Below are 13936 nucleotides of genomic sequence, written 5' to 3' on the forward strand. Positions count from 1 at the left end.
ATAAATCCTTACGGGAGTAGAAAGCCTCATCTTTCTCCCGCGGAGCGGCTGGTAGTTTCGAACCACTGACCTTAAAGTTCGCAGCCCGATTCGTAACCACTACGCTACCAGAGCTCCCACTATAATGTATAGCTTATGTGTCTCCTCCCAATGTAGGTAACTCAAGGACAAAGCCAATAACATTCACAGTTGTGCTCCCAGGATTAGCATTAAACAAGCAGGCAAAAAAGCTCTCAAAAATGTATAAATGAAGAGGAATACTTCCCAAAATCTAACTTTCTAGGATAAAACGGGCAAGAGAAAAAAATGATTAGAGTTGAACACAGTTCAAAGTTCTTTAGGCTCTTCAAAATAATGAAGTGCATTCACAATGCAAGTTTATAAATCCTCCCCACTGAGTACACAGAAGGCAATTGCAGATCAAGAACAAAATCTGGCAGCAGGAATAAAATACAGTTTATTGACCTAGGCTCGTCTGAAGAATTGTAAATTGCAGTTATTACTTTGGCGCTAAATGTGTTCACTTTGTACACAATCAATGATTAAAAGCGCTAACTCTAGTGCATAAAGAAAATGCAAATGTTGGGGCTAGAGGAAGGACCTTGGACTCAACGAACTGAGTTGACCCAGACCCATGTCCAGTCAGGGGACACTGACGTAAGCGCAAACACCACAAATCTGTCGACTACTCCACCGTGATGGTCCTTGACGCCCGGGTGCCGTACACCCTGGGGGGAAGGGGGAGGCGAGGCCAGTGCAGACGCCCAGGGCCCCGCCGGCACCTCACCTCTATATTCGTCCTCCAGGTACCGCACCCGCAACTCGTCCTCCGCCTTCACCTCAGAGCTGTAGCCCCTGCTCAGGGTAGCTACCCTGGCCGCGGGTGTCCAGCCCTGGGCCCACATCGCAGATCCCGCCCGCAGGCTTCTTGCCGTGCCCAACAGCCGCAGGTCAAGGCCGAACCGTGCACACCACACGGCAGTCAAGCGTGCACTGCTGGCCTGCAAGGCCCCTAGTGCCCTAGACGCCTTAGCCGCCATGTTATCTGTTTACCGCGTGGGCCGCGACTGTGGCTCCACCCACCAGCTGAGACGCAGTCCCAGCCGCGCGCACGCCGCCAGAGCCGAGGCGCGGATACGCGCGCAACGCCCTAGCTCGGAAACTGGCTCCAGGTCCCTACCCTATCACGCCCCTCGCCTCCTCGGACTTGGTCTGGAAGGATCTCATCCCAGCCAGGCTTTTAAGGCCACTAGCTGCAGGCAACAACTTCCTCCTTTCTTCCTTCTCCAGCGGTTATATTTTCTTTACTCCGTTTTGTGCTTGTGTGCTGCGACCGTGACAAATTGCGAACGGAATGGTATTGGTTAATTGTTGTTGTTGTTGTTAAGTGCCATCGAGTCCGTTCCAACCCATAGCGACCCTGTAGAGGGTTTCAAAGGAGCGACTGGTGAGCTTGAACCACCAACTTTGCAGTTCAAACCGACTTTGCAGTCCAGCGCATTAACCCAAAGCGCCACACCAGGAAAGATAAAATGCCCCACAGACTGAGCACATCAAGGTGCAAGGGCTGTGTCTTCCAAGGACCCAGTTACCCCCACCCTCCAGGAGCAGGGAAGTTAAGGACTTCCAGGGCTGGTTGTTATAGGCCATAAGTGAGTTCAGACTCACTGAGACCCTGCACCATCCTCACAATAATTCATGCTCCAGCCCCATGTTGCAGCTCCTGCGTCATTCCACATTGTTAAGGGTCTTCCTCTTTTTTGCTAACCATCCATTTTTCCAAGTATGATGTCCTTCTGGGACTGGTCCTTTCTGATAACATATGCAAAGTACGTGAAACAAAGTCTCTCATCCTCATCCAAGCATCTAAGGAGCATTCCAGCAGGCCATGATATATCTACATGATAAAGGATGTTTGGAGCCCTGGGTGGCACTGTAGGATAAGCACTAGACTGCTAAAGACAATGTTGGTGGTTCAAACCCACCAGTCACTCCTAGGAAACCGTATACAGAGTCGCTATGAGTTGGTATTAACCCAATGGCACTAAATAACAAAGGCTGTTTATGGAGTTTATGAAGAAGGGATTGAAAACTGCAAATATATAAGAGATCCTCCAGGCTGCTGTGGATGAGCACTGGTCGGGAGTTCAAACCTACTAGCTCCTCCTTGGAAACCTGTAGAGGATCGCTGTGAGTGGTGACCAACTCCATGGCACTAAACTAAAGCCAATAGGCTATAAACTCATTGAGATGGGATGACTCTTCCTGGAGGCAAATGTCTTTAGCTAGGCACCATTATTTTAACAAAAGTTGTTCAGCCCAAATGTATTTAGACAAAATTTAGAGTGCATGGCTTCCATCTAAATCAGAAACTCAGATGATTAATTTAGGTATTTAGGTGCTCATCAAAACGCATTGTTTAGGATTTTTAGCTTTTATCAAGGAGTCCTTAGGTTAACTTAACTAGTAGACCAGAAGTTGGTGGTTTGATACGACCTAGAGAAACCAAGGAAGAAGGGTCTAAGAATCTGCTTTCAAAATGCCACAGCTTTGAAAACCTTATGGAGCAGTTTTACTCTGTACATATGGGGATATCATGACTTGGAGTCAACTTGATGACAACTAAAAACAGCAACTTTCACCAAATCTCAACCAAGAGATGGTTTGGAATATTGTTTGAAAGACTAACGCTCATATGTTCTTTTGCTAATTAAATGTCTGCTATTATGTTGTTTTCATTTGCTTTAGCATCTCTACACTGGAGAGCAAGTTTCAGTGTCTCTTCTGACATCCATTTTGACCTTTTCCTTCTTTCTTGTCTTCTCAATGACTTTTTGCTTTCTTCATGTATAATGTTCTTGATGTCATCCCACAACTCTTCTGGTCTTCGGTCTTTAGTGCTTAATGTATCAAATCTGTTCTTCAGATGATCTCTAAATTCAGGTGAGATATATTCAAGGGAATATTTTGGCTGGCCCTTGTGGACTTGTTTTCATTTTCTTCAGCTTCAGTTTGGATTTGCATATGAGTAATTGATGGTCTGTTCCACAGTCTGCCCCTGGCCTTGTTTTGACTGATGATATGAAGCTTTTCCATCGTCTCTTTCCACAGATGTAGTCAATTTGATTTCTATGTATTCCATCTGGTGAGGTTCATGTGTATAGTCATCTCCTATGCTGTCTAAAGAAGATCCGTTTTGGAAGAAGTACAGCCAGAGTGCTCCTTGGAAGCCAAGATGGCCAACCTTCATCTTCGGACATATTGTCAGAAGGGACCAGTGACTGGAGAAGGATATAGTGTTTGGTAAGGTGGAGAGTCAGAGAAAAACAAGAAGACCCCCAATGAGATGGATTGGCTAAGTGGCAGCATTAATGGGCTCAAGCATGGCAACAGTAGTGAGGTTGGCCCAGGATCGGGCAGTGTTTCGTTCTGCTGTGCATAAGGTCGCTATGGATCAGTACCAACTCAATGGCACCTAACAACAACATTATGTTACTGTTGTTAAGTGCCTCCAAGTCGGTTCCCACTCAGCAACCCTATATAGGGTTTCCAAGGAGCAGCTGTTGAGTTTGAACTGCCAACCTTGTGGCTCAAACTGACCTTTTGGTCCACTGTTTTATTCCACAGCACCACACCAGGGCTATATTTTAGTCCTAAGCAAAAAGTTTCTCAATACTTTTAACCAAAGTAGTAGAGGAGAGGGGAGATAGGAATGAAGTTGAAAAGATGTGGGCACCTTTCATTGTATCTTTAGTAAAGTACTACCTGATGTGGTACTGTGATATCACAAGGTTGGCAGTTCAAACCCACCAGCTGCTCCTTGGAGACCTTACACAGGGTCATTATGAGTAGGAACCAATTTGAGGGCACTTAACAGCAACAACCATTCCTCTTGGGGTTTAGTATAAGAAAAAGAATTTGATTCCTTTTTTGTTTTTGTTCTAATTTCTTGTAATGATATTCAGTTTGACCACTAGGAAACTCTCATCATCTTTTTTTCTATTTTATAATTATCTTGTGTGTCTTTTTTTTTTTATTTTAAGTCATCATAAAACTTTTTGGAAATGTACTCAAGCATCTAACACAAGTTTTGGTATGCAGAAGGCACTCAATAAATTTTAGTTGCATTCATTCAATCAGGTGGGTTATAAAGTTATAAATTAATGTAAAAAGGCATTTGGTAATGGAATGGCAGGTGGTAGTGGTAGTTGTATGTCACTGAGTCAGTTTTGACTCAGTGACCCTATATAGAGTTTCCAAGACTTCAGATCTTTACAGGATCAGAAAGGAGTCAGTTTTGACTCATAGTGACCCTATATAGGGTTTCCAAGACTGCAAAACTTTACAGGAGCAGAAAGCCTCATCTTTCTCCAATGGAGTGACTGGTAGATTCCAACCTCTGACCTTGCTGTTAGCAGCCCAACTTGTAATCCACTATGCTACCAGCGTTCCTTTAATGGAAGGATTAGGAAACACTTTTGTGGAATCTTTACAGCCTGTGTTGTTGTTGTTAAGTATAGCTGATTCGGTTCCAACCCATAGTGACTCTATATAGGGTTTCTGATGAGCGGCTGATAAACTTGAACTGCTGATCTTACAGTTCAAACTGACCTTGAAGTCCAGTGCATTAACCCACAGTGCCACATTCTTATAGCCTATGAGACCTAATTTATTATTTATTATTCATTTGTATCGGCCTCTGGGTTTTTAAAATATCTTTACATTACCTCTTCAATAAATTGTAAATTCAAATAAAAGAGTTGTAGAACACCTACCATGCTATTTAAAATTCTGCCTGTTACGACAACTGTACACAGACACACATACACAAACCTTACAGATGGAGTAAGGAGTTCTGGTCACATGGTGGATTATGAACTGAGCTACTAACTTAGTTAAAATCTACCAAGATGAGGCTTTCTGCTCCTGTACAGATTTACAGCCTCAGAAACCTTATACAGGGTCGCTATGAGTCTGAACTAACCCCAAGGCACACAACCACCACCACCACAAGATAGAGTAGAATTGCCACATAGACATCGTAAGGCTATAAATCTTTAAGAAGCAGACTGTCACATCTTATTCCTGTGGAGCTACTAGTGGATTTGAACTATTGGCATTTTAGTTAACAGTCGCGCATTTAACAATTCAACCACCAGAGCTCAGGACAACTGCAGAGAATCATAAATTGCTTCCATAATAGAAGAAAACAAAGTAAGGACTTCCCGTGGTTTTGATGGGCATATAACCTGATAGGGAAATGCAGCACAGAAGCAATGTTCCTTTGTCTAACTGTTGTGAATGATCCTTAGAGCAGTCATACAGATATTCCAGGTCTGTCAAGAAAGTGGATTTTTGAAAGCTCATACAAATATACAAACTTCCATCAAGATGATTGACTAGGCAACCCATTACCCAGACCCTCTACAACAAAGACACGAGAGACCAAATAAAACAGATGATAATTCTGGAATCCTGAGCATCAGACAAAAGGATAAAGAAAAGTAGATTGAATACCGACTGGGAGAAGAAATACAAACCAGAATGCTCCTTAGAAGCAAGGATGGCATGACTTCGTCTCTAGTTTTTTGGACATGTTGTCAGGCAGAATCAGTCCCTGGAGAACGACATTATGCTTGGTAAAGTGGAAGGTCATAGAAAAGAGGAAGACCTCCAACAAGATGAATTGACATAATGACAGCAACAATGGACTCAAACACAACAATTGTGAGGATGATGCAGAGCCAGGCAGTGTTTCGTTCTGTTATGCATGGGATCACTATGAGTCAGAACCAACTTGAAGGCACTTCACAACAACAACAACAGGAGAAGCTGAACAAAAATAGTGAAAGAGGAGACAGGTGGAATGGCTGATTTTTTTTTTTTAATGTTTTATTGTGAATTATGTGATAGTTTACATGGGAGAATATTAGTTTTACATTCATCCTATCGTATATCCTTTCATTGCTATGGTTACAATCCCCTCCATGCTTCATCAACCAACCAAAGGGTATACACTACAAGCCTGCCCTCCGATTGGCAGCACACAGCCCCTCTCCCTCTCTGTGTCTAAAGTCCCCAACTACTCCATCGCCCCACGTCATCATCTCTGCCTCCACCTCAGACATCACTGCTTCTCTGGGTAGGGTCCCTCTCTCCGCTCTTCTCCCTTGATGGTCCTAGGGACCTCCACTCCTAGAATGAAAAGTTAATTACTCCCCTCCTTGCTACAAAACATCTACCTTTCACGCTCGACACCGATAAGGGGAAGTGAGGGAAAAACAACAATGAAGCAGTGAGCTAAGCCCTACAACGTTCAAAAGAATTCTGTGAACCCGGGTGAAGACCTGGTTGGCCAGCAGTGTGGCAAGACCTGGGGACTCTTAGGCCCAGAGTCAGTGACATAGCCACAGAGGACTAGAGTGGAGAGTGAAGCATCCAGTTGATAAGAAGAGAGGGTATATGCACAAGAACACCCACACTTGCAGATAATACCCACTTATCCTGGCTTCAGTGACTGGATGATCAGAGCTCAACCAGAGGTAAAAAGAATAGGGAAAAAAAAGTATTCTCATACAATTTGATGAACTTGACCTACACCTATGGAAGCAGTAGCTCAAAGAGGGAACAAGTCCTTACAGCAAGAATCATTCCCAACCCCTCCACACACAGAGTAGACAGGGATGGGCAACTTGGACATTGGTTACCCAAAATGGGGGGCGGGGAGCTACAAAGGCAAGAAGTGACTGGCTTACAAGCTTTCAAGAGGGAACCTAGATCCAGAGGGCCTGGAGGAAGGTAGAATCTCCAGCGAGTAGTATTCAATCTGACTAGGCGGAGCTGATGCAATGAAATGCAGATGGGTCTCTTGTGATACAATAGTGAATAATTGCTATCAGGACTGATTGTGAGGGTCGGAAATGTAAAGGTAGACATTTTATAGCAAGGAGGGGAGTGATTAACTTTTCAGTCTAGGAGCGGAGGTCCCTAGGACCATCAAGGGAGAAGAGCAGAGAGCAGGACCCTACCCAGAGAAGCAGTGATGCCTGAAATGGAGCCAGAGATGATGACGTGGAGTGATGGAGCAGCTGGAGACTTTAGATCCAGAGAGGGAGAGCGACTGTGTGCTGAAGACCTGGAGGGTACAGGGGAAGGATTGCATGGAGGGGATTGTAACCATGGCAATGAGATGATATATGATAGAATGAATGTAAAACTAATGTTCTCCCATGTAAACTATCTCATAATTCACAATAAAACATTTAAGGGAAAAAAAAAATGTCTACATTTCCAACCCTCACTCACAAGCAGTCCTGATAACAATCATTCATGGACTGGCTGATTTTTTGAAGCACTATTCAATTGGATCAGCAGACAGATAATCCACTGTGCTCCCCCAGGATAGCACAAACTGTCACCAGTAGCTGATGACCAGAAAGGTGCAATCATTCCTTTGTTCCCCACCTTCACCCACTCAGAAACTGATAACACCACCACCCTGCACAGCCCTTGCTATGCCTGAGGTTGAAAGTACATGCTCCTGGATCTGGAGCCAGGTGCATGCCACTCCCACATATGGAAGCATGTAAACTCTGCCTCATCAAAGCAGCAAATCATACAATGTTGGATGGGCTGCTTGCCTTAGCCACCCCGGAGAATCACTGTGGCCACTCCTCCCATAATCAGCCACCATGCCCCCAGCTGCTCTCTGGGCCCCAAAGAACTTCTGAATCAGGTACCCTGACTCCAGATACCTTCTAGACCAGCAGGAATTTCATCAAGATGTGGCATCTAACTCACTCACCTTTTAGCCTTGCCTCATCCTCATGACCTCCTTAACTAGCAGAGGGTTCCAATCCATACCTGGAACCATGCCCCCCACAGTTTTCTCCTCTCTGGACCTGTACCATTATCCCAGTTCTCTCCTTTCTTTATTTTATAAGTTTTCCTTTTCTTTTCTTACCCTTCTTTTGTTTTTTGTTTTTTCCTTCTCTGCCTTCCTTTTTCCTCTTTTCTTCTTTTTGTCCTTTCTTTTTTCCATTCCAATCTTCCTCTCTCTCTCTCTCTTTTTTTTTTTACTTAGTTTCCCCTTTTCTATAATCTTTCTCTTTTCTTCACTCCCAGTTTTGTAGATTATTTTTCTTTTCCTGTTCCATTTTTATTTTCCTTGCCTCTTTTATTTTTTTAGTTATTAAATGCATTTTTTCTTGCTGCTATTTCCTGCACTTGTTTTAGTATTCTCTCTTTTGCTTATCTTTTTCTCTTGTTTTTTCCTTATTTTTTCCCTTGTCCAACTGAGCAGTAGACAGCAACTATACTCAGATTGTCCAGTCACTTCCATACTTTTTGGAGTCCAGACTCACTAAGTAAGGGTCATTACCTGCTCTTGTACTACCTGACCAATGATAGACAGTCACTAATACCAGCCAAACTTGTCCTCAACTGTGCTACAAGAACAGAAAATGAAGAACTACTCACATACTCCCATTCTCTATCACACCCCCATGAGATAAATGGTGAGTTTCTAAAAACACACCAACAGGCAATCACCAATTAAATATAAATGCTACAACACCACAGTGTCTCAGAGCAAATGGGCAATTTCAGTCACATGAAGAAATAAGACAGAGTAACTAAAACAAGTGGCCCAAATAAAGAGCCAGAAACCTTTCTGTAGAAAAAATAGCAATGGAACTAACTAGCTGCTAAGTACTTTCAAAAGTGTGATAGTTTCTTTGTCAACTTCACTGAGCCAAGTTTTTCAGTTTTTGGTAGTTGATAGTTAACTCTATGATGATTGGCTATGAGCAGCCAATCAATGGAAAGAATGTTTCCTTGGGGGTGTGGCCTGCTCCCAATATAATGTACATGCAGGAAAGACTCACACTCTTCCCTTCTGGGTCTGGATCTTGCGTCTGGGTCATCCTCCAACCTCTTGTTCTTTGAACCTGAGCCAGTAGAGTGTAACTGGAAAACTGTACACCCCCCACCCCAAGAGGACCCTGCACACCTGTTCCCGTCTCCCCAGGTTGTGTGCCCCATGCTGCTGGTTCTGCACTGTTAAAAATTATGTTGTTGTTGTTAAGTAACACTGAGTCTGTTCTGATTCATAAAGACCCTGTATAGGATTTCCGAAGAGCTGCTGGTAAGCAGTCCATTGCTTATCCTACAGTGCCACAACAGGATTCTATATATATGAGAGTGTAGAGAATCTAGATTTCTTTTAACCTAGAAAGTATTGAGTATTTTGTTTCAGCAAGCAGTTTTGCTTGAAATCTCTGGTTGGTTCTCTTAACCTTAGTTGTGTTTCTTGGAGTCAGCCACATATATGTATAATTCAGGAATCAGCCAAAGACTTGGACAGAGTTTTACATAGAATTTGAACGCTTACCCTGTGCCTCTCTTCTTTCTGCTATTTCTCCCTTTATATTCCAATTATAGTAGTTTCCCTAAACATTGTCCTCTAATTGTCCTTTGTCCTCTAAAGGAAAGAGACCCAATGCCATACTCTTCTTCCAAATGTCAACTCCCCTCTCATCACTCTCCAGTGCCTGCAAATAGTTGGTTTTGTTTTACTTTTTTATTTTGTCCAGAGGTTACAAATTTATCTTCAGAAGGTATGGTTCAGTATGTGCTATTTTGCCATTACCTAAAGCAGAAATCTATACAAGAGACAACTATAAATCAGTTGTATTTTTTATTTTAAAAACTTTATGTAAAAGTTTACAAAGAAACTTAGTTTTCCATTCCAATAATTTATACATGGGTCATTTTGTCACATTGATTACAATCCCCTCAATGTGTCAACACTGTCTCCACTTCACTCTGAGTTTCTGTTTCCATTTACCCAACTTTCCTGCCTTAGGAATTTTACTTTTGAGCAAATGCTGCCCTTTTGTCGTGTATAGTTGAATGTTCTGAGGAGCATATTTCTCACAGGTGTTATTGTTCACTTTATATACCTGCTTATTGTTTTGCAATAAAGTGGGCTTCCAGAGTATGTTCAGTTCTGAGTTTGTAGATTCTCTAAGGGCCATTGCCTCAGGGGTTTAACCAGTGTATATCAGACCTGTAAGTCTGGTCTTTTGGAGGAGGGCATAGCAGCATAGGAGTAAGAAGTGAGGATTAAGTTGGGGCTAGGTTTTGGCTAGACTCAGGACTTGGTTTAATATTAGGGTTATGGTACGACTAGGGTTAGTGTTAAGGGTAAGGATTGGGCTAGGGCTATGAGTAAGACTTGGTCTATTTTTTAGGGTAAGAGGTTTATTTTGATTTATTTATTTTGAAATGTATTTAATTTTTTCTTTATTAGGAAATTCTATAACTGGATTATTCCTTCTATTTACTTTTTGGGTTTTGTTGTTGTTGTTGTTGTTAAGCTTAAAATCTATGGTTCTCTCTTTTAAGACTTACAAATGTGTTTTACTTTGTATACTTCTATATCTGAAAACCCAACACTCATTTGTCAGTTTGTCACATAATGATGTCTTACATGTTTGTTGTGATGCTGGAGGCTAGGCCACTGGTATTTAGAATGCTGGCAGGGTCACCCATGGTGAACAGGTTTTAGCCAAGCTTCCAGACACTCATGGAAGCAGCAGTCAAGAAATTAAATGGTGTATTGCATTAGGCTTGAAACATTTACTTATGAAAATTAAAGAGCACAGCCTTCGATATGGATTACATCTAAATGTCAAGAAAACAAAAATCCTCACCACTGGACCAATAAACAACATTCTTATCAATGGAGAAAAGATTGAAGTTGTCAAGGACTTCATTCTTCTTGGATCAACTATCAACACTCGCGGAAGTAGCAGTCAAGAGATCAGACGACGTATTGCACTGGGCAAATCTGCTGCACAGGAACTTTTTAAAGTGTTGAAGAGTAGAGATGTCAGCTTGAGGACTAGGGTGCGCCTGACCCAGGCCATTGTGTTTTCAATAGCCTCATATGGATGCGAAAGCTGGACAGTGAATAAGGAGGATCGTAGAAGAATTGATGCCTTTGAGTTGTGGTGTTGGAGGAGAATACTGAAAGTGCCATGGACTGCCAAAAGAACCAATAAATCTGTTTTGGAAGAAGTGCAGCCAGAGTGCTCCTTGGAGGCCAGGATGGCTAAACTTCGTCTCTCCTACTTTGGACATATTGCCCACAGGAAACAATCGCTGGAGAAGGATGTCATGCTGGGTAGGGTGGAGGGTCAGAGAAAAAGAGGAAGACCCCCAACGAGATGGATCAGCCAGGTGGCATCATTGATGGACTCGGGTGTGGCAGCGGTAGTGAGGTTGGCCCAGGATCGGACATTGTTTCGTTCTGCTGTGCATGGGGTCGCTATGAGTCGGTTCTGACTCGATGGCACCTGACAACAACAACAACAATTGCATTAGGCAAATCTGCTACACAAGACTTCTTTAAAGTGTTCAAGAGCAAAGATTTCAGTTTGAGGCCAAAGTGCGCCTGACCCAAATCATGGTATTTTCAATAGCCTCATGTGCATGTGGAAGTTGAACAATGAATAAGAAAGACAGTAGAAGAATTGATGCATTTGAGTTATGGTGTTGAATAAGAATATTAAAGGTACCATAGACTGCCAGAAGAACAGACAAATCTATGTTGGAAAAAATACAACCAGAATGCTCCTTAGAAACCAAGATGGCCAGACTTTGTCTCTCATACTTTGGACATATTATCAGGAGGGACCAGTCCCTAGAAAAGGATATCATGCTTGGTAAATTGAAGGGACAGCAAAAAAAAAAAGGGAGACCCCCAATAAGATGGAATGGCACAGTGGCAGCAACAATGGGTTGAAGCATAACATTAATTGTAAGGATGGACCAAGACTGGGACATGTTTCATTCTGTAGTAGATAGGGTCACTATGGGTTGGAACCAAATCAACAGCACTTAACAACAACAATATCTGAATTCAGTCTAGGTGATACTGTCATGTATGTTAGTCTCAGATTGTTGTCTGTTGTTGTTTCTCTGACCAAAGAACTCCTTTTAGTATTATTTGTAAGATTGGTCAGGTTTTTCAAAATTCTTTTTATTTCTGTTTGTCTGAAAACTACCTAATTTTGAAGTTTTGATGGATATACAATTCTTGGTTGACCTTTTGTTTCTTTCAGTTTTATATATGTCATTCCATTGTCTTCTTGTCTGTATGGTTCTGCTGAGAAATCAGAGCTTTATCTTATTAGTTCTCCTTTGAAGTTAACTTTGAATTTTCCTGCACTACCTCAGGATTCTTTCCTTGTCTTTGGTTTTGAAAAGTTTGATTATAATAGGTCTTGATGTTTTTCTTTTGGGGTCTATCCTGTTTGGAGTTTGTTCAACTTCTTGAATGTCTATTTCTCATCTTTCATGATGTTAAGTTTTCTTCCAACAATTCTTGGACAATATGTTCTATGAGTTTTCTTCTTGTTTTGTTTTGTCTCTTCTTGTCTGGAACTCATTTACATCTAAGTTATTCCTTTTGGTAGCACCCCACATAAGTTGTAGGCTTACTTCTTAATTTTTGGTCTTTTTTTCTGATTGTTCCTTTTGTTGTTTTTAAGTGCTGTAAGGTCAATTCCAACGCATAGCAACTTTGTATAGAAGGGTTTCTAAGTTGAAGCTGGTGGGTTTGAATTGCTGACCTTATGGTTCACAGTCCAGTGCTGATCCTACAGTGCTATACTAGGAGTCTAGCAGATGATTGTTGAGAGATTTTTCTTCAGGCTCAGAAATTTGGTTTTCCATTGATTCAGTTCTGTTTCTTTGCTCTCTCAGTGTATTATCTATTTCTGAAGTCTTAGTACTAATCTTCTGACTTCCTAATTGATGATTTTTAATGGTTCCCATTTTTTTCAATAATTTTTTTGTCAATTTGCTGAAGTAGCCTTATTAGCATTCTTTTAAATTCTTTGTCAAGTAGTTCTGATACAATTTTTGGTGTTATATTTTTTTACTCTACTTAGACCATTTGTTTGAGGCACTTTGTCTTCTTTCTTCTTTTGTTTTTCTCTTTAAACTTAATGTGTTTACATCATTTTTTAAAATATAAAGGATTAAAGGTTGCTATCCAAGTTTACACTTCTTTTTGCTCTAGTTTTAAACTCATATGTTACTGCAATATGTAAATATACATACAGCACCCATTACAATCATGAAAATAAATTAAGGAAGTATATTGTTCCTTAATTTATATATTGTTAACAGTGGCCCTCAGAGAAAATTTATTTACTTTCTAGTTAAAACACTATAGTATGTAAATGTTACATAATAATGCTACCTACCCTGTTGAGCTCTGGTTGCATAGTGGTTACAAATCGGACTGCTAACCTCAAGGTCGACAGTTCAAAACTACCAGCAGTTCTGCAGGAGAAAGATGAGGCTTTCTGCTCCCTTAAAGATTTGCAGCCTCGGAAAGCCTGTGCAGGGTTACTATGAGTCGGAACCGACTCCACGGTTCTTAACAACAACCCTATTGAGAACCATTGGTCATAAGAATCATTATCATAAGTTTTCTGGAAATAAGTTCTAATAAGAATGAAATACTTAAAAGGTGAAATGTTCCTTATTTTAACTTTAGCAGGATCTGCTTTTCATTGTTAAGACAAACTTTAATAGTTTTAAAGCAAAAACTGTTAATTAGAGTGGAGTCTAAAGAACTTAAACTGTACTCCTGTGTGCAAACTTACTGATAAGTCTTTTGTAAGTAGTGCTCAATAAAATAGCCTCCCTCCCTTCCATCCTGCCCCTATCTTGTATTGTTTCTAACAAAACTTTGGTCAAATGTACAAATATATCTAGGCTGTATATGCCATACAATAGCAACAGCAGTGAAACTAACTAATGACTTCTGATTTTAAAAATCGAAGGCAGAGCTGGGAGAACAATTGGGCATAAGTGAAAGGGCCGAAGGGGACAGAGTTAAAATAAGATATATACACAA

General features: G+C 41.4%; 1 protein-coding gene across 1 annotated transcript in view; it reads right to left on the reverse strand.

Moving 5' to 3' along the window:
* Positions 1–1040, reverse strand: part of AUH (AU RNA binding protein/enoyl-CoA hydratase) — a 279519-nt gene extending 278479 nt beyond the window's left edge. Inside the window, exon 1 of the mRNA XM_006875876.1 lies at positions 788–1040. Within this exon, the coding sequence (XP_006875938.1) occupies positions 788–1040 (253 nt within the window). The remainder of the gene's footprint in view (positions 1–787) is intronic.
* Between the last annotated feature and the right edge of the window lie 12896 nt (positions 1041–13936).

The sequence above is a fragment of the Chrysochloris asiatica genome, unplaced genomic scaffold (genome assembly GCF_000296735.1).
Source record: "Chrysochloris asiatica unplaced genomic scaffold, ChrAsi1.0 scaffold00343, whole genome shotgun sequence".
Classification (NCBI taxonomy): Eukaryota; Metazoa; Chordata; class Mammalia; order Afrosoricida; family Chrysochloridae; genus Chrysochloris; species Chrysochloris asiatica.